General features: G+C 40.2%; 1 protein-coding gene across 6 annotated transcripts in view; it reads left to right on the plus strand.

The window, feature by feature from the left end:
* GTF2I (general transcription factor IIi) overlaps positions 1-23224 on the plus strand; it is a 129448-nt gene extending 106224 nt beyond the window's left edge. For 3 of the 6 annotated variants that reach the window (XM_088445900.1, XM_088445902.1, XM_088445903.1), the window contains 7 exons: positions 2555-2638; positions 5440-5623; positions 10948-11462; positions 12130-12158; positions 14623-14655; positions 17930-17971; positions 22620-23224. In XM_088445900.1, the coding sequence (XP_088302026.1) occupies positions 2555-2638; positions 5440-5623; positions 10948-11462; positions 12130-12158; positions 14623-14655; positions 17930-17971; positions 22620-22673 (941 nt within the window). In that variant the 3' untranslated portion in view covers positions 22674-23224. The remainder of the gene's footprint in view (positions 1-2554; positions 2639-5439; positions 5624-10947; positions 11463-12129; positions 12159-14622; positions 14656-17929; positions 17972-22619) is intronic. The other 3 variants (XM_088445901.1, XM_088445904.1, XM_088445905.1) reach the window with 3 other exon arrangements.
* Positions 23225-26734: the final 3510 nt, after the last annotated feature.

Genomic DNA, 26734 nt, shown 5'->3' on the forward strand with positions numbered 1-26734 from the left:
TGCATCGTAGCATTTCGTTTACAGATTCATACTTAGTCGCACACAAATATACAAGTGTCGCACATCAAATTAATAAGTGCAGTCTTGTGAAACAATGAGTTGCATCCGTTTGTGACTAAGGCACATTTTTGCCCCATAAAAATGCCTGTTGCAAGCCAAGTCAGATGGGACCTGGATTGCAGAGAAGGGTAGTTTGGTGCGACTGTAGCAAAAGTGTATGAGGACACATCAGGGAATACAGAGGCTGGTTATGAGGTGGGTGTATGCTATTATGAAGATATTAATTCTAATGGCATGTTTGATGGCTGGGTGCCAGTCTGTGAGGGTATTCCAGAGGTTGGGAGAAGTACAGTAAAATGTATGGCGGTGAGTCAGAAGGTGTGATTATGGAGGAGGTGAGGTGGTAGTCATTGGCTGAGGGAAGTGGTGAGAGTGAGTTGGCAATGAGTCTGCATATGTGGGCAGGAGAATAATGGTTGAGGACTTTGTAAGTGAGTGAGATAAGTTTGAACTTGATTCTTAGTTTAGCAAAAAAACAGCAGAGCAACTTGCAATGGGGACCTGCAGTGGTCAAGCAACAAGAGAGGACATTAGGAATGCAGCAGAATTGAGAACAGAATGAATGCAGGTGTAGGGACCGAAGAAGAGGTGAAACATGATAGTGTTGTTTCATGGAGGCCGTTGTAGTGGAGGATTTACAGGAGGAGAGCATGATGAATGGTGTCAAATGCCGCCGGGAGATTGAAGTGGATTCGTATAGAGAGCTGACCCTTGGAGTTGGCAGTGAAGCAGCTACTGGTGACCTTGGTGAGGGCAACTTTTGTAGATAGAAGAAATAGAATTACAGATAACAGAGGGTGTAGTGGGAGGAAAGGAAAGAAGTGAGGTGGGTGTAGACAACACTCTGAATGAGCTGGGAGGCGAGGAATGCTAGGTTATGGGAGAGTTTCTTGAGAATGATGTAGACCAGAGCAGATTTGAAGGCTGAAGGGAAGGTGCCAGAGGAACGAGTTAGGTTGTGGAAGTGGGCAATGTGTGCAAGTTGCCGTCACGAAGGAGGGACTGAAGGAGAATAAGGCGATAGAATGAAAGGGCAATGCAGAGAGGAGAAGTGACTTGTGCTGACCTCATCCCCTGAGAGAGGATAGAAGGAAGACAAGATTGGAATAATTGGTTGAGGGTGGCTTAGGAGGAGTAGGATCTGAAGGGAAGTGATCTCATAGCAGATGCATTATTTTTTTTAAGGTGAAATATGTAGCAAAGTCAAGTGCAGAGAGAAATGGGGCAGAGGAGCGTATTGAAGGTGGTAAAGAGGTGGCAAAAGTTGGAGAATTGTGAAGAAATTAGAGACTTGAAGTAGGATTTTTTAGAGAATGAAAGGGCAGAGCTGTAAGAGAAGATAATTTAAAATAGAGTAGGTCAGCAAGAGTGTGCAATTTCCTTCAGAGGCGCTCAGCAGAGTGAGAACATTTATGGAGCTAACAGGTCACAATAAATTGCCATGTTTGAGGGTGGAGGACTGTTATCGGCTAATAGTGACGGTCGGCGCAGCAGATTCCAGGGCACAGTTGAGGGTGCGATTATACAGGGAGACAGCCAGGTCAAGGCAGGAGACAGGGGGGAGGGGAATCTAAAGAAGAAGTGAAGTCGATGAGGGTCAAGGGCTCCAAGATAAGGTGTATTAATAAGGATTAAGCGCAGATAAGGAAGTCAGCCTGGATTGGTAAAGGGTGCTAGTTTACCTACTCCCAGACAGGTCTATAAAAGAATGTTAAAAAATAGCTGTAAAATGTCTATCCATACATTCGTGTTGTATGTGTTTACACTTAGGACATATCTTAGAGCTGCAATTTTAGTCAATGGCTGCCATCACTATTAAGATGTTGCTTTTTACTGCAAGAAGTCTGTCCTTGCTGTGTTCCTGTGACCAACAAATTAAATGGAATTCTTTACTTCATTCCTTGGCTACCCTATATTAATTCCAGTGTCCTGAGTCAACGCTCTGCCAGCTACCTAGCAATCTCATCCATAGTAAGGGGTCAAGAAATATTGAGATAGAGCAACCAGTAAAGAATTGCTGCAGCAGCTACAAATTACCCAGGTGCTTGAGTGGTACCAGATGGAAGAGCCTGTTGATGGCAGATTTAACTCACCACACTTGGGGCACAACATTGGTGTACAGTTGGCACAGTCTGTGAGTGGCTAGCTTAGTGAAACTACATAAGTAGGAGTAGTCTGTGATGACTAGTTGCTGAAAACCAACAAAACCCTAAAGCATCAGGTTGAGTGGTAGGGGCATTAGCCCATGCTGGCACACTGGCATATATAAATAGAACCAAAAAAGTAATTGTCGTGTTAAAGTTATGGAAAATAATGGAAGAAGTTCTTATACCCTGAACAGAACACATTGAAAATACCTACATGCGACTGTACAACATGAAGCTACTGTAATTCTTTGCACATATATCCATGCTGTTAAAACATTGGCTTGCATAACAAATATGAGTTTTGTCCTTAATCATCTGTAATACATTTTATTTGTATATTATTGCAGATGTGGACAATGAGAAAACAATCAAAGTAGACAAAGCCCGTCAGTTGCGGGAACAAGTCAATGAACTGTTTAGTCGGAAGTTTGGTAAGCTGTGAGATGTAATGTGGCACTGTGGCTTTGTATTCAGAAAAGTACATACAATAGTAAAGGTCTTTTATTTCCGTTACTGTATACTCTAGTCATAGCACATGTACTGGCTGTGCAGAACATTAACTTGAAAGGTAGTTTGTATAAATGTAAATAATATTGTACTTCATTAATTTTACACGAAGCATAACAACTAGGCAAGTTTTCCAAAACACTTATGTGACACTAAATGTGATTTTTATCACAAGGATTAATGTAGTTATGTAAACCTTAATACGATTTAGATGTAGAGCGTTGCTGTCTGTATAAATTGCTTATTTCCTGGAATTGACTTTCAGGTAACAAATGTCCTGACTGTCTGATATTGGTTTGTGATGTAGGGTACACTTCAAGATGGAGGCCACTGTGCTAGGCTTTTAATCTTTTGCTACAGTAAGCCACACACAATTTTCTGAAAGAAAAAAAATATATATACAGTATATGTATTTATGTGTTTATATTGGTGACAAGTAGGTAATTATGATCTGTAAAACAGTCAAAACTTAGACAAAAAAATGTTGACAGGATCAAAAAGTCAACAGTCAAAATATTGACTGGGTCATATTTAGACATGGCCAAAAGTTAGACACTCATTGTTTAGACAGTTTGAAATATTGATGGCAGATATAATCACAAAACACTCCTACATCGATAAAACATCGCAGTATGAAATCTATTAATTTATGTGTAGATCTTCCATTTAGACCGATGATCGGTAAGAACAGTAATTTTCCACATCTGTGTCTAAAAACATTGACTATCAAAACTACACTTGTAAAACCATCACTCATCACTGAACATCGATCATTGAGAAAAAAACTTTACATATTTTAAACATAACTGATTGATTGCAAATATCATTGGTGAAGCATCAAACCTTATTAACAGATGCAGTTCCACCTTCAATTTAAGTTAGTTACTGGTGTATAGGGTTATCTACACATGTCCTATGATAATGAAAGTAGATGTATGTATTTTTTTTTTAGTTGTAAAAACTTTTTTTTTGCGACCCAACTTTTATATATCGGTAAATAGTATATTATATAATGGTATATTTATCAATTATTGTTTTGTGATCATTGATGGTTTTCTAAGTGTAGTTTTTGATAATTGATGTATTTGAGCACAGTCGTCCAAAATAACCGTTTTCACCGATCATCAATATAATATAAATTGATAATCAATACATAATTTAATCAATTACATACATCAATGTTGTATCGATGATCGATTTATGATTATCGATTGAGTGCCAATGGTTATATCTACCGACAAAATAATAAAGCTGATGACATTATATCCTAAAAATACAATAAAATACAGAAAATCAACTTAGTGCTTCAATTAAAAAGATGCAGCTAAATCCCAGTTAGTTCACCTTCTCCTCAGCAAACACAAATGAAAAATATTTATGTGGTCTAGCGATTTTAAAATTAGGATAAATAGGTACAATGTAACAATAAACACATATAAAGGATATTATTCAAAGTTTTCCATCCAACTCAGCCTCAGGCACAATATATAGAAGGCTGTCCTAATCCTGGGCGGAATGTAGTCAAAGTTTATACAGTCAAAAGCTTAAACAATTAAAAGGTCGACACCGAAATGTTGACTGCCATAATGTCGACAGGAAGAAAAGGCTGACAGTCAAAAGGTCGACATGGTAAAAAATGTTGACCGTTAAAATTCAGACACAGTGACAGTTGACAATTGAACCATAGACAAACCAAAAGGTTGTCATTTAAAAATTAGACAAGCTTAAATGTTGATAGTCAAAATTCAGGCAGGTTATAATGTCAAATAAAAATATATACGTGGTCTAGCGCTTCTAACATTAGGATACACAGGTACAATGTAACAATAAACACATATAAAGGATATTATCCAAAGTTCACTTCCAGATGGGTATTTCATATAGTCCTCAATAGTACAAAAAGTTATATTTGATCCCACAGAATCAATGAGTATTGGAGGTAAATCAGGATGAGGTAGGTAAAATGGAATTTAGATTGTCAACATTTAAACTTATCTAATTTTTAACTGACAACCTTTTGGTTTGTCTATGTTTCAGTTGTCAACTGTCACAGTGTCCGAATTTTATCTGTCAACATTTTTTAGCATGTCAACCTTTTGACTGTCAGCCTTTTCTCCCTATCGACATTATGGCTGTCAACCTTTTGATAGTTTAAGCTTTGACTGTCCACCCAGGATTAGGACAGCCTTCTATATATTGTGCCTGAGGCTGAGTTGGATGGAAATTGTCCGCATATGCTCTTGCATTGTGTGCATGCAACAAAATACATATATTTGCCCAGATGCAGAGTCTTATGCATGTTTCGGTGTGCCCGTACCCTATCAGGATGCTTTGTTTGACACTAGTCACCATCAGTGCACTAGGCCTATAATAGGTGCAAAAGATACATCAGGACACAGACATTTTACACTTACATTCTAGTCTGCATTACCAGCAGTTGCATGTAACCACTCTCACTAAAGCTTGCCTACGTGAGAACACCCCGTTACAGCCCAGTTGCGCCACTTCAGCTGTAAAGGTAGATGCTACTGAAATGCATATGACTCTGTTTCGCCCATACTTCTGTGTGCCATGTTCTGGTCCATACACAGTGCAAAAACACCCAACATCAACAGGTGCACATTCCACTCAGCATCAGCCCCAGTATGTGTCCGTTTTGTTACAGTTCCATTGTCTTTTTTTAAATTAACTATACATATTCACATTTAGCAATGCTATTTTATAGGGGAAGCAATTGGCATGAGTTTCCCAGTGAAAGTGCCCTATAGGAAAATAACCACCAACCCAGGATGTGTTGTAGTAGACGGGATGCCACCAGGAGTTTCATTCAAAGCCCCCAGTTACCTAGAAATAAGTTCCATGCGCAGAATACTGGACTCAGCAGAATTTATAAAGTTTACTGTTATAAGGTGAGTGGCTTAATTTTAACTTCATTTTAACTTACGCAACTGCAAATAAATATATATATACACATATATACGCAGTCAGGTGCATAAATATTGGGACATTGACAGAATTTCATATTTTGGCCTCTATTCACCACCACAATGGCTTTGAAATGAAACAAACAAGATGTGCTTTAACTGCAGACTCAGATTTAATTTGAGGGTAATTACATCCAAATCAGATGAATGGTGTAGGAATTACAATGGTTTCTATATGTGCCTCCCACTTTTTAAGGGGCCAAAAGTAATGGGACAAACTAAACAATCCTAAATCTAACGTTCACTTTTTAATACTTTGTTGCAAATCCTTTGCAGGCAATTACAGCCTGAAGTCTGGAACGCATAGACATCACCAGATTCTGGGTCTCATCCCTGGTGATACTCTGCCAGGCCTCTACTGCAAATGTCTTCAGTTCCTGCTTGTTCTTGCGGCATTTTCCCTGCAGTTTTGTCTACATCAAGTGAAATGCATGCTCAATCGGATTCAGGTCAGGGGATTGACTTGGCCATTGCATAACATTCTACTTTTTAGCCTTAAAAAACTCTTTGGTTGCTTTTGCAGTATGCTTCGAGTCATTGTCCATCTGCACTGTGAAGCGCCGTCCAATGAGTTTTCAAGCATTTGACTGAATATGAGCATATAATATTGCCCGAAACACTTCAGAATTAATTCTTTTGCTTCTGTCAGCAGTCGCATCATCAATAAATACAAGGGAACCAGTTCCATTGGCAGCCGTACATGCCCACGCCATGACACTACCACAACCATGCTTCACTGATGAGGTGGTATGTTTTGGATCATGAGCAGTTCCTTTCCTTCTCCATACTCTTCTCTTCCCTTCTCTACCCATCACTCTGGTATAAGTTGATCTTTGTCTCATCTGTCCATAGGATGTTGTTCCAGAACTGTAATGGCTTTTTTAGATGTTGTTTGGCAAACTCTAATCTGGTCTTCCTGTTTTTGAGGCTCACCAATGGTTTACATCTTGTGGTGAACCCTCTATATTCACTCTTGTGAAGTCTTCTCTTGATTGTTGACTTTGACACATATACACCTACCTCCTGGAGAGTGTTCTTGATTTGGCCAACTGTTGTGAAGGGGTTTTTCTTCACCAGGGAAATAATTCTTCTGTCATCCACCTCAGTTGTTTTCCGTGGTCTTCCGGGTCTTTTGGTGTTGCTGAGCTCTCCAGTGCGTTCTTTCTTTTTAAGAATGTTCCAAACAGTTAATTTGGCCACACCTAATGTTTTTGCTATCTCTCTGATGGGTTTGTTTTGGTTTTTCAGCCTAATGATGGCTTGCTTCACTGATAGTGACAGGTCTTTGGATCTCATATTGAGAGTCGACAGCAACTGATTCCAAATGCAAATGTCACACCTAGAATCAACTACAGACCTTTTACCTGCTTAATTGATAATAAAATAACGAGGGAATAGCCCACACCTGTCCATGAAATAGCTTTTGAGTTGATAGTCCCATTACTTTTGGCCCCTTAAAAAGTGGGAGGCACATATAGAAACCATTGTAATTCCTACACCGTTCACCTGATTTGGATGTAATTACTCTCAAATTAAATCTGAAAGTCTGCAGTTAAAGCACATCTTGTTTGTTTCATTTCAAAGCCATTGTGGTGGTGAATAGAGGCCAAAATATGAAAATTCTGGCAATGTCCCAATACTGACTGTATATATTATATATATATATATATATATATATATATATATATTCCTATATTGCGCAATATTAAGTATAGCAAATAAAAGACCAGGTGCTAGCCGTTTTTTGTGGTACAGCTCTCCTAGGAGACATCTCCCCAAAGGTCAGTGTTCCTGTGCATACTGTGAAATCCTACTTTAAATCTCTCTACTAGAGGTATTCAATATGGGTGCGATAACATAGTTTTTTGCGTTAATATCAATTGTTTTAGTTTTACACCGTATTCAATTTCAAAGACTTATCGCAGTTTTGAAAAGTCTTTGCTAAAAAACGGGGATAAGTTTTCACCATTAAATAGGTGTCGAAAAAAAGTGCAGAATTGGGGTTTAGGGGTGCAGGCTTAAAAAAAATAGCCTACACCCCTGGGAATGACATTTAAAAAGAACTGTGTCAAGAAAAGTTTTAAAAAAAAAATAGGGACACCCCAAAAAATTAATTTAAAAATTGGGGTGAAAAAAAAAAATGGGAAAAAATTGTTAAACAATATGGAAATAGGTTCAGGGCTATTCTGCAAGTATGCGGCAGGTGTTTTCTAGAATAGAATTATAGCGGCAGGTGCACAAATGTAGAATTTTTAAAAACTGACTTTAGGGACTTAAAAATATGCTAGTACCCATTTTCATGTATCCCAAATTTGATGGGACCACTTAAAAAAACGAAAAAAATAACCTAAGTGCTCTTCTGCATCACTTCTTCAATGTCGGAAAAAAAACACCTGCTGCGGCTATTTAAATCCCCGACTTTCAATTAAAGGCTAAAACGGGGGTACCCATAGTGTTCCCCCAAGTTTTTACAACTTTAAGGGGTCTTACAGTTATTTTAAGGAAAAATTCGTAATTTTACGCAAATCCAACTTCGGAGTTTCCCGTTTTCGTTAATTTTATTTTGAATACGGGGATAAGCGGGAGCGCGCACCATACCTTTACGCAGAAAAAAACTCCGTTAACGTTAACTTCGCCAGGGAAGTTAACCTTTCATATTGAATACCCCTCTACGACTGTTGCGTCAAGTGGATGCACCTGGCATATGGCAATACGCAAATGAGGATGAACAGTGTATGCAACGTGTGATGCATACGCAATACCTTCCCTTATTGTAACACCACTAGTATGCATAATAGTCGCTATCTTTATATCAAAAATACAATATGAATTACAGTGCAATATATCACAGTATAATAACCTTATGTGAAAGCAAGTGAACACACACCAGTTTCTGTGGTCCAACACACAAAAGAAAATATTGTATTTTAAGTATATATAACATTATTATTACAAGTCATACAGTGCTACAATATAGTTCAAGAAAAGAGGTCAGAGTTACAAACCAGTATACATACGTTCGCATGCGCTCCCTGGATCCAGAGTACAGTTGTCACCAGATGACTGGTAGAATACAGCTACTGCTCTCTGGATCAGGGGAGCATAATTTATACAGTTAAATAATGGGTGTGTATAATAGCAGGCTGTGTCGTCTTACATTGGTCCAGGGGTGGGATGTTTCCAGTTCCCTGGGGGTCATTGGTTGGTTCAAACAGTGGGCGATGCCTAGGCTCAAGATGCTGTTTCAGGAGTTCACCTCTGGTTTCCCTCCAAAAAACTAGCTCAAATTAACCATTGTTATATGCTATTATTAAACATAAATCCGGCATTGCTAATATCTGCTTGCCGTAATGTGCGACAATCTAGTCGCAACCTCCGGATTTATGCTAACACAATTCTGTACATTAGGACCCCAAACAGGATGTTAATATGTGGTTCCATCCCTGGACTATATGTATTGTGTGAGCCACGAAAGCTGATCTATATATAATACATTGGATATGTAATATAAATGTCTAATTCGTTGTGTATATATATATATATATATATATATATACTGAAATTACAATAGAGTAAGATAATGATTATGAAAGGAAGGTTTGGTTTGAAGAAATGCCTCAAAATGCATTGGGAACAATTACGTTAGAAGATTAATGTGTGGCCAATCGAATCAATCTCTCACGGCCACAGGGGGGCTACTGTTACTGCAGCTAGCTGGTATATATTTGGGCCTCACTGCAAGGCTAAGTCAGTGTGTGGGAAACAGGTTTTATTGTGTATTGTCTGTGTGTGTGTGTGTTTGCATATATATTAAGGAACTGGGTAATGTCTGCATACAGCTACAATATGTCTGTAACAAATAATCAAATCTGGCAGATAAAATCTGCAGGTCACTTGGTTTAGATCACTTAAAATGCACACAGATAGTGATATGCGCAGGGAAGTGTAAACACTTCAAAGGCCACAAAAATCTGCATACCCTTAGCAATTGTATGTTATCTGGCCTATTGTTCAGAGGAATTTTACAACATAAGATCAATTGAACCACAAACCAAGTCCCAATTGTTGATGTTTACACTCCAATTGAGCAGAGGAAAACCTTTGATGAGCTATCAGACTTTATGACTCCAGCAAACATCTGCTGGAGTTAAGCAGAATAATCTGACATGTTTTATAACACCTTGGAATATGGCAACCCTAGGATTCTTATCTATGAGAATATGCCAGTTAATGGTAAAATATGGGATATAAGTTATTTTGTAGTGTATCCAATATTTTTTTCTGACTTTGACAGTGCATAAAAAGATATAGGAGGCGCACAATGGTGAAGTACGTTTAAAAAGCCCAGGGATCTAATCAATTCATGTGCTGTTTGTGAACTTTTTATTTATCACCACTTTATATGTGAGTGGTTCTTAATTGTTTTTCAGTAAAGATTTGGCTTATTAAACATACTTCATCATTGTGCGCCTCCTATCTCTTTTTAAATGTATATATGTGTGTGTGTGTGTGTGTGTGTGTGTGTGTGTGTGTGTGTGTGTGTGTCAGATGTGCGATATGAAGTTTACCCTTAATTGCCCATTCTGCATGCTTAGTCTGAGTCAAATAGTATCTGAGACAAATATAGAAATAGGGAAAATGTACTACAGACCATTTCTCTGGCAGACTATAAATAATGCTGTCCTGGTCATGTGCTTTTAGTAGTCCCTATATGTTTCTACAACCATCTTAGTTCTTTTTTTTTGTTTATTTCTGTGGTCAATGGTTATTTTGTAGTTCCTTAATTATACAGATGTTTAAACAACTTTTTCACCCCAGCTTTTTTTGGGGGGAAAATTCAGAGCTACTGGCAAACTTACAGTATAAATAAAACAAAACAAGTCTAGAGTTGTGGGTATAAACAAGACAACCAAGGAAGATTGGTGCGATGACCTTTCCGAATAAAGAGGAAGTTGCACGCCTGTCAGGAAATTTCCCTTAATTGAGTAACAACAATTAAAACAAAAATGTACTGTATATAATTAAATGTTTGATATAATGTAGTTACTGTATGATATACACTACCGTTCAAAAGTTTGGGGTCACTTAGAAATGTCCTTATTTTTTAAAGAAAAGCACTTTTTTTTCAATGACGATGACATTAAATTAATCAGAAATACACTCTATACATTGTTAATGTGGTAAATGACTATACTAGCTGCAAACGCCTGGTTTTTAAAGGAATATCGACAGTCTATTCTTGTTCTTAGAACTGAAGGCTATTCCATGCGAGAAATTGCCAAGAAACTGAACATTTCCTACAACGGTGTGTACTACTCCTTTCAGAGAACAGCACAAACAGGTTCTAACCAGAGTAGAAGGAGAAGTGAGAGGCCCCTCTGCACAACTGTGCAAGAAGACAAGTACATTAGAGTCTCTAGTTTGAGAAATAGATGCCTCACAAGTCCTCAACTGGCAGCTTCATTAAATGTTATCCGCAAAACGCCAGTGTCAACGTCTACAGTGAACAGGCGAGTCCGGGATGCTGGTCTTCTAGGCAGAGTGACAAAGAAAAAGCCATATCTGAGACTGTCCAATAAAAGGAAAATATTAATATGGGCAAAAGAACACAGACATTGGACAGAGCAAGATTGGATAAAAGTGTTATGGACAGACGAATCGAAGTTTGAGGTGTTTGGATCACACAGAAGAACATTTGTGAGACGCAGAACAAGTGAAAAGATGCTGGAAGAGTGCCTGATGCCATCTGTCAAGCATGGTGGAGGTAATGTGATGGTGTGGGGCTCCTTTGGTGCTGGTAAAGTGGGAGATTTGTACAAGGTAAAAGAGATTTTGAATAAGGAAGGCTATCACTCCATTTTGCAACGCCATACCATACCCTGTGGACAGCGCTTGATTGGAGCCAATTTCCTCCAACAGGACAATGACCCAAAGCACACCTCCAAATTATGCAAGAACTATTTAGGGAAGAAGCAGGCAGCTGGTATTCTGTCTGTAATGGAGTGGCTAGCACAGTCACCAATCTCAACCCCATTGAGCTGTTGTGGGAGCAGCTTGACGTATGGTATGCAAGAAGTGCCCATCAAGCCAAACCAACTTGTGGGAGGTGCTTCAGGAAGCGTTGGGTGAAATCTCTTCAGATTACCTCAACAAACTAACAGCTAGAATGCCACAGGTGTGCAATGCTGTAGTTGCTGCAAAAGGAGCATTCTTTGACGAAAGCAAAGTTTGAAGGACAAAATTATTATTTCAAATAAAAATCATTATTTCTAACCTTGCCAATATCCTGACTATATGTTCTATTCATTGTGCAACTCATTTGATATATAAAAGTCAGTTTATTTTAGTATTGAAAATGTAACCTTAAGTGAACTGGCAAGTTAGACATTGTATGGCTAATTGGATCATTTAAAATCTTTTTTATGTTATAGGCCTTTTCCTGGATTGGTGCTTAACAATCGTAAGTATGTTTCTGACATTGCAAACATCTCAGGACATATGCTTCTTATGTTACTAGCTTCTGAGCCGCACTTCAGGCTGTGTTTTGCTCCGTCCTGCGCTGCCTTCCTCCATTCATTACAGCTCTCTAGCAGTGAGGTGGAAGAAGAAACATTTTGCTTACATCATCAGTCTCCACTGTTACTGCTGTATTACCAAACAGCTGCTGCCTGGTGACATCATCTGGAAAGGAATATATAGTGCCATGATATTCTGCAGCGCATTACAATTGGGAACACAATACATATTAACACAGACAATATTTCATTACAGTATTATATTGTGTACTAATTGGTTAATGTGACTTAGCATTCACTTCTAGCACTGGCAAACCGCGCTCCTGATAAATGTAACAGCTGCTCAGTAAAAAGGATACTGTGGCCCGTATTCAATTTGAGGCAAAAAGTCCGGACTTTTCACCTGCTGGACTTTTCGCCTACTTCGCCTATTTTGCAGGCGGAAAAGTATCGCGCACATCCCCGCTTATCCCCGTATTCAATTTGTAAGGACGCGAAACTGGCACAGGCGAAAAGTCCTGTAAATTTTTGGGAAATCATCCTGGCACCCCCCGAAAGATGTCCTGACATGGGGGATCACTATCTGTACCCCCGTTTTTGCCTGCTGAACCTAAGTCGGGTTTTGAAATAGCCGCAGCAGGTGCATAAATGCGGCTTTGAAGAACAGATGAAGAATAGCATTGAGCTATTTTTTTGGGGGAAAATAACTATGCCCATCAAATTTGGGGTACATGAAAATGGGTGCAAGCATATTTTTAAGTCCCTAAAATGTTTTTTTTTTTTAAATTCTTCAAAAATGCACCTGCTGCTACCACCCACAAAATTCTAAGTACTTAAAGTACAAAAATCACCCCCAAAATTCAAGTACATTTTTTGGGGTGTCCTGAGGACTTTTTTTTTTTTGACACAGAAAACTTTAAGGGGACACTACCAGGGGTGCAGACTACTTTTTTTAAGCCTGCACCCCAAAACCCTAATTCTTCACTTCTTATTGCCATGTATTACATGGAGAAACTTATCCCAGCGAAAAGTCTTTGAAATTTAATACGAGGATAATTGAAACAGGCAAAAATAGCAGATAACGGGTTTTCGTCTCAAATTGAATACGGGCCTGTGTGTGATACAAGCGCTACATTATGTGATACAGGGGTTCCATTTATCAAAGGGAATTTGAGGTAAATTCCCCGAAAACAACTGTTTTCGGGGGTTTACCTCAAAAACTAAGTATCCCCCGGATGTATGAAGGAGGGACCGCAGCAGGTATCTCCGATACTTGCTGCGATCCCTCCATTGCCGCCGGCAGCCGCCTCCCCCATAGATTTCTATGGGGGATGCGAGGCTGCAAAATGTATCAATATAAAGATAGCGTTAGCCGCTGTAGCCTATGGGGACTTACCGCATATCAGCTGGCGGAGGGATCTGCCAGATCCCTCCGCCGGCAATGGGCGCCGCTCATGTGCAGTCCGCGGGACTGCGCATGCGCAGAAGCCCCGACTGCCCTCCGGAGACATCGCAGGGACGGGCTCTTTTCGGAGCCCGTCTCCCTGCATGTCCCGGATAATACATCAGGGGCGATACTGCATGCCCTGATCGCATTGCAAAATGCGATCATTAATAAATGGGCCCCATAGTGCTATAAACCAGACACTGGTATGGCACAAAAATCCATCAAATGATGGTCACAAAAAAAACGTTAGTAATGCCTTCTTTGTGGTAGACAGGCAATTATTAATGTTTGTAGCTTATTTAACCACCACTCCTAACCTCAAACGGTTGCAGCCAAGAGTGGGAAGTACCGCTGAAGCCGCTGAGACAGGAAGAACAGGTTGGGGCAGTGCAGGGTATTTTATGGTAACTTCTGACTCTCCACCAGCGGCAATACTGACCACAGGAAATCTTGGAGCAGAGCAGATACGTACATAAATGTTTAAAAGACCTATAAACATTAATAATTGTCTGTCTACAACAAAGAAGGCATTACTAACGTTTTTTGCGACCATCATTTGATGGATTTTTCTGTCATACCAGTGTCTAGTTTATAGCACTGTATCTCATCATTTCGCACTCATTACACTATATCGTTAAGTGTAATTATAAGCACATGCACCAATGATATATACCTGATACTAATGCTACAATTTTTTAGTTACATCCAACTTACATGATTATGCTTTTTTTTGTGTACATCGTTTTTTTTTGTCCATGTATTGAAAGCAGAAACTCTGGCTCGGTACTAAGCCAGGCTTCCTACAATTACCGTACAATGGTTAGAGAGGGGGGATATGCCACAAATTAGTTTATTCTTCTGCCATTTCTAAATGTATCAGGCCTTGTCAAATGATCGTATTTTATATGCACTCCTCAGTTAGGAACTATCAACTAAGTGTACATGCTTTCCTTATATTTCAGAAGACTGTGAGTCTGGGTCATCTACAGAATCAGGTAAATCATACTTCCATTTTGAAGCACAAGTTAAAACAAAACATACGAGGTTGTGGCAATATATTGCTCCAATGTTCTTTTCATTTAGTGTTCACTTGAAGGTGCACTAATCCTTAAATACATGTTCCATTATTGACAACATCAAACAATAGCTCACACTGAGCTGCACATCAAAAATAAATATAATGTCAGACATTTTAAGTTTTGACAAGGTATGGAAACTTTTACTTATTTGTGACTGTTATTTTTAGCTCTTTTATATAAGGAATATTGTAGTAGGTATAATTATAGCCAGTACTGCCTTTCTATGGATGACTTTTACTTCATAGATTTTAATAGGAAACATTGGAAGATTTCAAATAGACATATCACAAAACAGTAAATTGGCAGTGCCACTACCATGTATGTCCTCCAGATAGACTAATAGATTGGAATAATTGAACATTTGGTGGAGTTTTGCAAGTATTTGCCTTTTTTCCCTTAATTTACTATATGCTATATACAACTGACACACACACTACAGCACCACAGGGGTCAGAAATAGACAAGTCTATTATGTCTCATATTTACATGCCTTCCCTACTTGCAGTCACCATTGCTCTTCCTAGTGATCTACAGTATATTGACTTGCATGAGGAGGTAGAGTTCCTCTATTTCCATCACTACTACAGTCCCCTACGTACATAGATTACATTCACAGACCTATCCCAGCGTGGCGTCTCCTGGATAAGGGTTTTAGATGCTCAAGTGACAAGCACCAGGGAAAAGATAAATAGGTGAACTGGTGGCTGGTTCATGCCAAAGTTGTATCTAATATACAATTAATACAATAGAATCTAGGTGCAAAATAGTATTGTAATTAACCTAATAAGTTCCAGCAGCCCTCAACGTACAAAAGGGGAAGTAGTCCATAAAAGTATTTTGTAATTAACACATAAATTAACGATTTTTCACTTATTGGCATTTCTTACCAGACTCACAAAATATATTCAATCAATAATAATTATTAATATTTATTTATATAGTACCAGCATATTGCATTGCACTTTACTGTTAAAAAGAATATAAATAATTAGTGTAGCTCCCAAACTGCCATGACAACTGAACTAAATGGCAAAATACCATTATTCTACCCCTGGCAGATGTCCACCTGCTTCATCTGTGCTGAGGTTTTACATGTAAGCTGTAAGGCACAGTTGTCTGTTTTTTAACATTTACTTTCACAATATCTGTGCTTAATACCATCTTTTAAAAGAGTGTTGTGGGGCTCAGGACTTTAAAAATACACAATACACATAAAAATAAGTAAGAATAACAATAAGAAAAAAATAATTACTCAAAATTAGAAAAGACAATATAATAATACATAAAATACTCTTCCAAGAAATAAGCTAATTGGTTGCGGCTAGACAGTGACATGTGGTGAGGTAAATGTCTGAGGAGGCACTGGCTAGTATCAGAGCCAGAATTACAATTACATATATGAACCCGAGGGTTCATGTGGGCATTATACAAATGTGCAACAGTATATAGTGCTGAAACTTTGGTGTGTTTTGATCAGGGATGTGCGGAAAAGGTAGACAGGTGAGGCAGTGCCTCACCTTTTATACACTTTTTACTCCAGAGTTTTGACTATAAAAATGATTAGAATAATACAAAGAAGTATACCTTAGTATGACAGGAAAGGCTCTGCCTCACCCAACCACACATCACTGCGGCTAGATGCCCTTCACCGAGTGGACCCTGACGTCATCATTTATTATCCACTTGGACATAGAATGGAAATAGTAACCTGTGGCGAGCAAAGTGAGCCACCGTTCCCGAAGCGTGGCGAGCGTACAAATTTCAACTATTGGTGACCAGATGAGTCAGTTGAGACAAAATAACAGTGCTGTCAGGGCATGGAACCGCACTTCCTCCCTCACTGACGTCACGTCCAGGTCCTTACTGAAGGGGAAATAGGATCAACCTAAGCAAATTGTCGCTGGTTCATGCTGAATTGATCCCCTGTATAGAATACGGTTACAGGATAAACTGTAGCAGAACTATAGCAATAAACATTTGGATACAAGTAGTACAAACTGATACTCTGCCAAATCCACACAGATAAACAAGGGATTGGTGTAATTCCTGTAATTATTGGATTTTCCTGAAGTGCCTGTAACCGGATCACAGGTAAATCCTTATGCTCCAGTAATGAGGCTGAGTTGCTGATTTGCCTGCAATAAGCAGTGGTAAAAACCTATAGTAGCTGCCTTTAGATGGATCAAAGTCCATAAAATCCGGCAGGTTGGGTGCTGTTACTAATCGTGTGTGGTACTCACTGCAAGAAGCTGCTCCGGTCTTGATGCGCACTCAGGGTCAGTAATATAGCTCCAGCAGATGGATAAGCTAGCAGCAGGGAAAGTCGTGATTACCCCAGGACTGCGTCAGCTCAGGGGATAGAAGCCAATTAAGCAAACTGGCATTCAGCGTAGAGTAGCTAAACTTCAGCAAGTGATGAGATCAATAAGAGCAATGGATACGAGAACACAGCTGTGAATGGTTAATGTAACCACAGTCAATCGTATCTACAATGCATTTCTACGCACCTAGGCGGCTTTGTTAAGAAGCGGGTGTATACTGGATGTGGTCTGTTGCAGGTGTAAACAAACATCTCTGTAATAGTGGGGGAGATGTACTAAGTCTTGGAGAGCGATAAAGTACCAATCAATCAGCTCCTAACTGTCATGTTACAGGCTGTGTTTGAAAAATTTAATTAAGGAGCTTGATTGGTTGGTACTTTATCTCTCTCCACTTTATCTTCTCCAAGGCTTAGTATATAAACAGTACACCAAGTATGCTTGATTAACTTAACCAGCAAAGTTCTCTCTTAAACTTAAAATAAAATACATACATACAAAATGTATATATAAAATGTGTAACCTGACATTTTCACACAAACCTACTACATTATAGTTGGGGATAAATGACAAACTAGGATCTTTCTCAGTACTACTTATTCTGTTGGCTTTCCAACAAAGCAATTGTGGTGATGTCTGGACACAAAGGTGTGAAAAAGTTCTGGTTGTTAGAGATTGAAATCACAGTCTCATCTACTACACTTACAACACAAATGCCCCCACACACATTACAAATAACTGGTATTTATATAGGCCAAAGGCCAGGTCAGTTTTGTTCATGATATATAAAAAGACCCCATCCTATGAAACCTGGTGTTTTCTCTAATATACCTAATGTTGTCATTGCCTCTTTTCTTTCCCTTTATTTGTAGGCAAAGCTGACAGGAGTCAAACAGAAGCATGTACAGAAGAAGGTAGTCTTTTTCATGTGATTACAAACGATGCACATGTATATGTATTTCCTAGTGCAGAATAAATGTGCTCACTGAGAGAAACACAATGATGCTGTGACTTGTATGATAATTAGGGGGGGTATTCATGAAAGCTTGGAGAGAGATCAAATGGAGAGAAATAAAGTACCAACCAATCTGCTACTAACTGTCACTTTACAGGCTTTGTTTGGAAAATGACAGGAGCTGATTGGTTGGTACTTTATCTTTCACAATGTTAGCTCTCTTCAAGCTTTCATGAATACCTCCCTAAGGCCGGGTACACACTGCAGCGATGGGCAATTGGGAAGATTGTCAGGACGAATTCCCTTCGTCCCAGACCATCCGTGATTGCCCGTACACACAGAGCAATTTAATGAATGACGGAGCAATATCTCGTTCCATTCTTCATTACTTCACCACCTCGTACACGATATTATCTGATTGGCCGTGCAGCACAGCCAACCAAAAGATATGGTATACGACCCGTGGGAGCACGCAATTGTGCATACACACTACATGATATGATAAAAAGAGGTGTTTAGGGATAAGTATGGGCACTTCTCTGGGTGTAGCAAGCCTGTATGACAAGTGGTTTCCCTAGTGAAACCTGACGAGTCAATTGTAGAAAATAAAATGATGTCATACAAGTTGGCGCTGGCCAGTAAACCAACAACTGTGGTTCAATAGATGGTAGAAAAAGTGGATGTTTATTACAAGCAAATAAACAAATACTAATGCTGGGCATACACGGCCAGATAAAATGCCTGTCAGACCGACAGACATTTTATCTGGCCGGCTGCCAGCCGCAGATGTCGCCGGCATACACTGTGAGATTTCTCTCACAGTGTATCAGCCCGACATCCGCGCTCCGCCCCCGGGGGAGGAGACATTTCCCTGTTCCTTCCGTAGGAAGGAACACAGGAGATGTCTGTCTGTCGGCCGCGGCTGGGCATACACTGCCCGATGCGGCCGACAGTTTACCGGGTAAATATCGCATCGGACGGGCATGCTGGACAATCCGGCATGCCCGACCGAGCAATATTTAACCCTCGGTCGCCCGCACACATGCTACGATTATCGGGGTGATCCGCTGATATCAGGCGGATCGCCCCGATAATTGTAGGGTGTATGGCCAGCATTAGCAATAAAAATGAAGATGTCAATAAGATATGAAGTTATTTAGAACACAGTTCAGGCAATAAACAAGGTGGCTAAATAAAAATATAAAATGCTATTCGTCTATGAATAAATAAAAATATTATTGACAGCTGTCTACAAATAGCGGAACATGCAGCAATGTTCCTCAGAACAAATAAAATAATGACACACAAGTGTAGCAAAGGTACACAATACCCTCTATAAAAATAGCAGTTACAGAGGTCTCATCTTCATTAGCATTGTCATATAATACGTGACAAGTGGCAATTGTGAGAGACAATACGCTAAAATACAAACAAATGGTAGTAAGTAAACATATTAATTTAGCATGTTTCTGCAAAGAAACAGCAAATGTCCCGGTAAATGAAAAAAATCCTACCGCAAGAGGTGGAGAGGAGCCGCCATGGGCACCGAGAGGGGGGCGAGCGGGTACATGGGGGCACGGATCCGGCGTCGCCCCCACCTCCCTCACAGCAGCTCAGCACACAGCTTGTGCTGGGCTGCTGTGCGAGTCTGCTCGCGGCTGCTGCAGCAGCCGTAGCAGTCTCCTATGGCTATGGGGGGAGCGATCACACTGTTCGTTCCCCCCCCACTGCTTAGCGCCGGGCTGGGGGGCCTACGGCGCCCCCCTCCCTGGCGCGCAGCGCGTTATATATATTTTTTTCAAGGAGGCGTGGCCACGCCTCCCGTGATTAGGCCACGCCCCCTCCTTTACCCGGGCTCTACGCCCTGGGAGCCGCAGGTGATGAGAGAAAAAGCATGCAGAGGTTTACCCTGAATGAGGCTCCTACACGCTATTCCAGATACGATGGTTGGAATGACTGGCCAGGATGTACGGATAGCACAGGAGTACTGCATGATATGCACTATTTGTCATGCTAGTTTGCCAGGAAATGACAAATCGTGCAGAGATCTTTGTAGTGTGTAAGGCTCTTTAGTGCAAACCTGGCACAGAGTTGCATATTAAGATCTTGTACACATCGGTGTTACACACTGATGTTCACTGTGTGCTCTTCAGCCTGATAAATGCAGTTTAGTACTGAAAATGAACCTGCACTCACACACTTGTACTTCTACCCATACACTTTCTAACAAACGTTCCCTTCACTTTGTTCTCCGACAATTTCGTAGTTACCTGCAAACTTCACAAACATTGACTTTCTGCACTATATAATGATGTCTACAAGAGTACTCATTAGTTAAACTATGTTAAAATGAGGATTTTTCACAACTTAACTCTGTTAAAGGTGACTGTGAAGTGCACAGTTTTGTCTATGTTTTTACAAAGTTTTAAACATGCTTATTTATGGATAGCTACACCATTATATTATATCTTATTGTTATGTTTAGTCCAGAGGATCCCAAACGCGGTCCTCAAGGCACCCCAACAGTTCAGGTTTTATCCATGGTTGAGCACAGGTGGTTAAATCAAATTGACTGAGGTACTAATTAAGTTACCTGTGGTCAAGCATGGATATCCTTAATGCCTGGACTGTTAGGGTGCCTTGAGGAGTTTGGGAACCTCTGGATTAAAGTACCTACACACTAGACAATAGAGGAACGACTGTACGCTTACGACATTGTAATTGTACAGTCGTTCATCTTCCTGTGCACTGGGATAATGCGCCCACACTGAATGATATGTCGTTTAGTGCAGGCACCTTCCCTCATCCCCGAACATGCCCAACCAGTCGTTATCGGCAGGTTGGCCTGCATGTTCAGGTGATGATTGTCGTCGAAAACGACCAGCGGGAGCGCACATCGCTGGTCGTTTTTGACATTATACTGCCTGATTACTGAACGATTAATGAGCGATTGAATGATTACGATGTCATAATCGTTCAATCACTCAGTTTAATCGCCCAGTGTGTACGCACGTTTAGTTATTAAAGACGACTTTAGATCTGTTAGTAATAGCAATACTTTTTATTCTTTTGGACAGAACATCATTATGAATGTAACCTACAAAATTTTAAAAAAAAAGTATAAAGTAGCAGCTCAGGAATAGGGGAATGGATACAAGTAACAATAGCTCCTTAAAACTTGCTTAAGAAATTCAGTATTTATTACTGAACATATATTTTAAAATACAATAAATAGATAATCATCAGTCACTGGCAATTTCAATAATACTCAAATAAAAGTCAGTGTGCCTTAAGATAATAAGTTACTGCTTGCAAAAAAGATAAGTAAAACATCTATAGAGACTGTCCTTTCAATTATTACCCCTTGCAGGGAATGGAAGGTAATTGTGTAGCAATTCCTGTGATATTGTCCTGTTACAAAGTCCTTTTGCGACGGGGGCACATTAAAGTGCCAAACCCTGTAGGTGGTCAGTGTCTCAGCAGAGGGAAGGGTTCCCAGGTGGCTGGTGCGGTGATTGCCGGATTAGTTCCTGATGGTAAGGGGAAGAGGACAATCGACCTCATTCAGAGTCGGTCGTTGCGGCCGCTCGGTCGTACGCAACCGATGTTCGCTAAACTGCGCATGCGTAAAATTCACAATGCGCGTGCGCAAACTAGCTGTTATGAACAGAAATTGCTCTCTCCTTGAACACAGCCAGGTCGTTAGTTTGAGTGACAGATTGAGCCGTTTGTGGGTGGTAACAGGGGAAGGTGCTTGTGAACGGGGGAGTGGAGATCCGAACGCAGGAGTGCCTAATTATGCGAACGGTGTTTTATGGGAGTGCATAATTAACAAAGTAGTGTCATGGCACATGTGACATGGGAGGTTTTTACACTGACTTGATCGTAGTGCTTAAGAGAGGGTATGGTCAACGTTAAGCTCTACGACCAGCTCCGATGGTCTCGATTAATCCTTATATGCCCAGAGATGACGTGTATTGCGAACGAGAAGGGGGCGTGTTTTTAGTCTGTCGTCCGCATCCTCCCCTCGCTCGTCCAGCTAACGCTCCCATCTTAACGACGCAACTTGCGAGCGCTACATTTGCATATCTGGCCCCTTTTCCCTTACGACCGAGCGGCCACAACGACCAACTTTGAATGAGGTCCAGTGTCCCGGGGCGGTGTTTGGATCTATCCACCGACAGAACAGGCGATAATACCCCTATATGGGAGTCTCCACTCGAAACTAAAGATGTTGTACTATAATGGTTGATTTTCAATAAGTCAAACTAAAAAATTAAATACCGTTTATCTTTTATGTATCATTTTCCAAATCCACCCGAGACCCTGATTCCTAGAATGATCCAATGCTGCCACCGTTGTCTGTATTGTAAGCTGGTAGTTACACCCCCCTGCAGGGCAGCTTGGGGAGCATCAGGAACCCTGGTGGATCCAGCTAACACACATACAAGTTAAGGACTTAATTTTGTTGTGTAACTCACTGAGATTTTGTATGATTCATGAGGAGCTTTTCTAAATGTCTGTACTGTATAATGACTAGTCATTTTGTAATAATGTGTAAAGGAAGAAAAAGTTGCCATAATAAACTTCTTGTCTCTTTTTTTAAGCTAAAGATGTCGACACTGAAAGGAACCACAAGGATGTGTAATATAGTCACATAATCGCAGCACTTTCTATACAGACTATTTTCTTTGTATATTTTAGGCAGAAATTTCTTTCCAAGTTCTGTGAATTAGATAATAAAAGATTGTTATGACAGAATGGTGACATCTGGATTACAAGAAAAATATATTTTTGATTTGGAGGTTTGAAGATCCATCTTTATATTATTATGTTTTTCTGACTTTATTGGACTGACTTCCTGGGAGGCCTTTAGGATGGAACCGGAGAGCAATGTTTCCATCGCTGCAGGGAGAAAGCTGCTGCCTGACTGCACTGCTCATAAGGAGGCTGGACGGTTCCTCTGAACCACAAACATGGACCACTTGTAACATGCTGCATGGTTCTCAGGTTTGGATTTTCTCAAGAAATTTTATTCATGGAATTCCTGGTATAATATTTAGTGCAAATGGTCTCATCACTATAGAGAGAGATTAAAATCTCAAAAAAAATAAAAATGTTTTCCTCTGTCACTGGATATAAAATATTCTTTATTAAAACCCTTCCTCCTGTCTACTGGAATATCCTGCAACAAATAAATTGTTTTCTAAGAGCAGAGTCTTTGAAATGTGTTGACAGTTCAATTGTTGATTTAGAGCATGGATTTCTCAATACCACCATCAGGTTTTGGGCGTACTCAATTTGAGGCGAAAAGTGTGTTTCGAAGAAAAAGTGTCATGGGTGACGTCATTTTGCCAGGCGGAAACTTTTCGCCGTATTCAATTTGAAAGACTTTTCGCCTAGGCGGAAAGTCAATGCAATGGACTTGGCGGAAAAGTTTCGCCTATAAATAGCAGGCGGAAAAAAGTGCATCATTGGGGTTTTGGGGTGCAACGTTGCGGGAACCCCTGTGCAGCCTTAAGACAGTCCCCCAAAGGTAAACTGTGTCAAATTAAAAAAAAAATTCTTAAGAACACCCCAAAAAAGTACTTTCATTATGGGGGCGAAACAAAAACAAATTTGGGGGACAAAGTAAAAAAACTAGCAAAATAGACTCCAAAGGGGTCCCAAGTATGCCCCAGGTGTTTTTGTGATTGCAGGTGCTTGCGTCAGGTGGATTTTTCACAAATTTTAAAACTTCACTTTAGCAACTTTTAAATATGCTACTCCCCATTTTCAGGTACCCCAAATTTGCTGGGACTAGTTATTTTCTAAAAAAAACCTGCTAAATGCTATTCTTCACCACTTACCCAAAGATGCTAATTAGAACCTATTGAGAACATTTAAGTACCCCAAATACCTTCAGCAGGCCTATTCGGGAGTATGCATAGTGATCCCCCATGTCAGTGCATCTTTTGGGGAGTGTCAGGCTGATTTCCCCAAATCTGACAGGACTATTCGGCTGTTTAAGTTTTGCTGGGTCCCGTTTGCGCGTACTTTCAAATTGAATACGGGGATAAGCAGGGATGCACGCAATACTTTTCCGCCTGCAAAACACGCGATATAGGCGAAAGTATGGCAGGTGCGAAACTTATTCATTACACAGACAAACAAATAGGAAATTCAAACAGTAGCTAAATCACACCTAAAATTGGTCATAAATGTAAGTAAAGCAACTGTTGTTCCCACTCATACTTATTGCTGTGCCACATGTTCACGTGCCTGGTCATGTGTGCAGTAATCTTAATGCCATTTCCAAAATGATTGTATATATCTCTCTATACACTCACATGTTATATGTTAACCTACTAACAATATGCTACAGCTGTTTCTTTTTCCGCAGTTGCATCTGCGCTTTTATGCTAATGCAGCTACTAAACCCTTCCATGGTGTACATCCTTGTTTCCGAATATGCAAGGACTGATAAGCCCACTGTCTCCGTTCATAGACGCTGAAATACTGCTTGGTGCATTTTTAAATGCACCACCAGTCACACCATTCCTATGGCAGGGGCAGTTTCTCTTTGTAAGTAATGCCAACTGTGGTGGATGACAGAAGAATTATTTCCCTGGTGAAGAAAAACCCCTTCACAACAGTTGGCCAAATCAAGAACACTCTCCAGGAGGTAGGTGTATATGTGTCAAAGTCAACAATCAAGAGAAGACTTCACAAGAGTGAATATAGAGGGTTCACCACAAGATGCAAACCATTGGTGAGCCACAAAAACAGGAAGACCAGATTAGAGTTTGCCAAACAACATCTAAAAAAGCCATTACAGTGCTGGAACAACATCCTATGGACAGATGAGACAAAGATCAACTTGTACCAGAGTGATGGGAAGAGAAGAGTATGGAGAAGGAAAGGAGCTGCTCGTGATCCAGAACATACCACCTCATCAGTGAAGCATGGTGGTGGTAGTGTCATGGTGTGGGCATATATGGCTGCCAATGGAACTGGTTCCCTTGTATTTATTGATGATGTGACTGCTGACAAAAGCAGCAGAATGAATTCTGAAGTGTTTCGTGCAATATTATATGCTCATATTCAGTCAAATGCTTCAGAACTCATTGGACGGTGCTTCACAGTGCAGATGGACAATGACCCGAAGCATACTGCAAAAGCAACCAAAGAGTTTTTTAAGGCTAAAAATTGGAATGTTATGCAATGGCCAAGTCAATCCCCTGACCTGAATCCGATTGAGCATGCATTTCACTTGATGAAGACAAAACTGAAGGGAAAATGCCCCAAGAACAAGCAGGAACTGAAGACATTTGCAGTAAAGGCCTGGCAGAGCATCACCAGGGATGAAACCCAGCGTCTGGTGATGTCTATGCGTTCCAGACTTCAGGCTGTAATTGCCTGCAAAGAATTTGCAACAATGTATTAAAAAGTGAAAGTTAGATTTAGGATTGTTTAGTTTGCACCATTACTTTTGGCCCCTTAAAAAGTGGGAGGCACATATAGAAACCGTTGTAATTCCTACACCGTTCACCTGATTTGGATGTAATTACCCTCAAATTAAATCTGAAAGTCTGCAGTTAAAGCACATCTTGTTTGTTTCATTTCAAAGCCATTGTGGTGGTGAATAGAGGCCAAAATATGAAAATTCTGTCAATGTCCCAATATTTATGGACCTGACTGTATATACACAGTATATATGTGTGTGGAAACCACCCTGTAAAAATCATGCATTTGCCCCTGAGCTGGCTAAACATCAGGGGGTGGTTTTGGGGTACTCAGAAACTCCCCCCTGCGTGCGCGTATGTAAGCGTTTCAGCTTCGTGCGCAACCACTTTCAGCAACACTCCCAACAGATCCGTGCGTCTTTTTAGCCACTCTCGGTTACCTCCCTATCCACGTCCAGGAACGTCCCTCACATTTCTGCTACCGTGCATCTAAATTTGATCTGCAAATTGGTAGAAACAAAACCAGTACTCATGCGCAGAAGGAGAAACATTGGCCATGTGTGAATATCGGCATAGCATTCCACTCTAAATCAGGCCTCATTTATAGATTGCCCCAAATAGACAATTGTGTGTTACAGTCCTTTTGTGGAGAACATATCTTAAAATATGATTAGTCTATTTTATTTGGAATTATTTAAATGAATGTTACCATTATGTGCATGACTTTGGTATTATTCACTATTCTGACATCACATATTTAAGAGGACTATTTGGGGAACTTTTATGACTTAATTCAAGCCATGACTTATACACATTTAAACACAGGGAGGCCAATGACTTCAGTTTAGGTCATACTGCAATTATATCTTTTATAGTCAAGTGTGGAGAATTCGTATCCCAATGCGTCTCGAGAGACTCCTCTCTCCACAGCAGTTCATTGTAGTACCCTAGTTCATTTTATGCCCTATTGTAGTACCCTAGGTCATTTTATGCCCTATTGTAGTACCCTAGGTCATGTTATGCCCTATTGTAGTGCCCCAGTTCATATTCCTGGTCCACTGCCTCTACTGCCAATATGAAATTATGAAAGTGATAATCATTGGAGGACTTTTCACAATTTGTAATTAGAAATGTACTATCTTCTCAATGATTTTCCTTATTTACTGGAAATAAATATTCCATCAGTCTCACTCGCAACCATTCAGGGCTATAACTAGGGGTGTGCGAGTGGTGCAGTCGCAGAGGACGCAGTAGCGTGGACCCTGCATCTGGCTAGC

Source organism: Taudactylus pleione, unplaced genomic scaffold, assembly GCF_031769625.1.
Source record: "Taudactylus pleione unplaced genomic scaffold, aTauple2 ptg000391l, whole genome shotgun sequence".
NCBI lineage: Eukaryota > Metazoa > Chordata > Amphibia > Anura > Myobatrachidae > Taudactylus > Taudactylus pleione.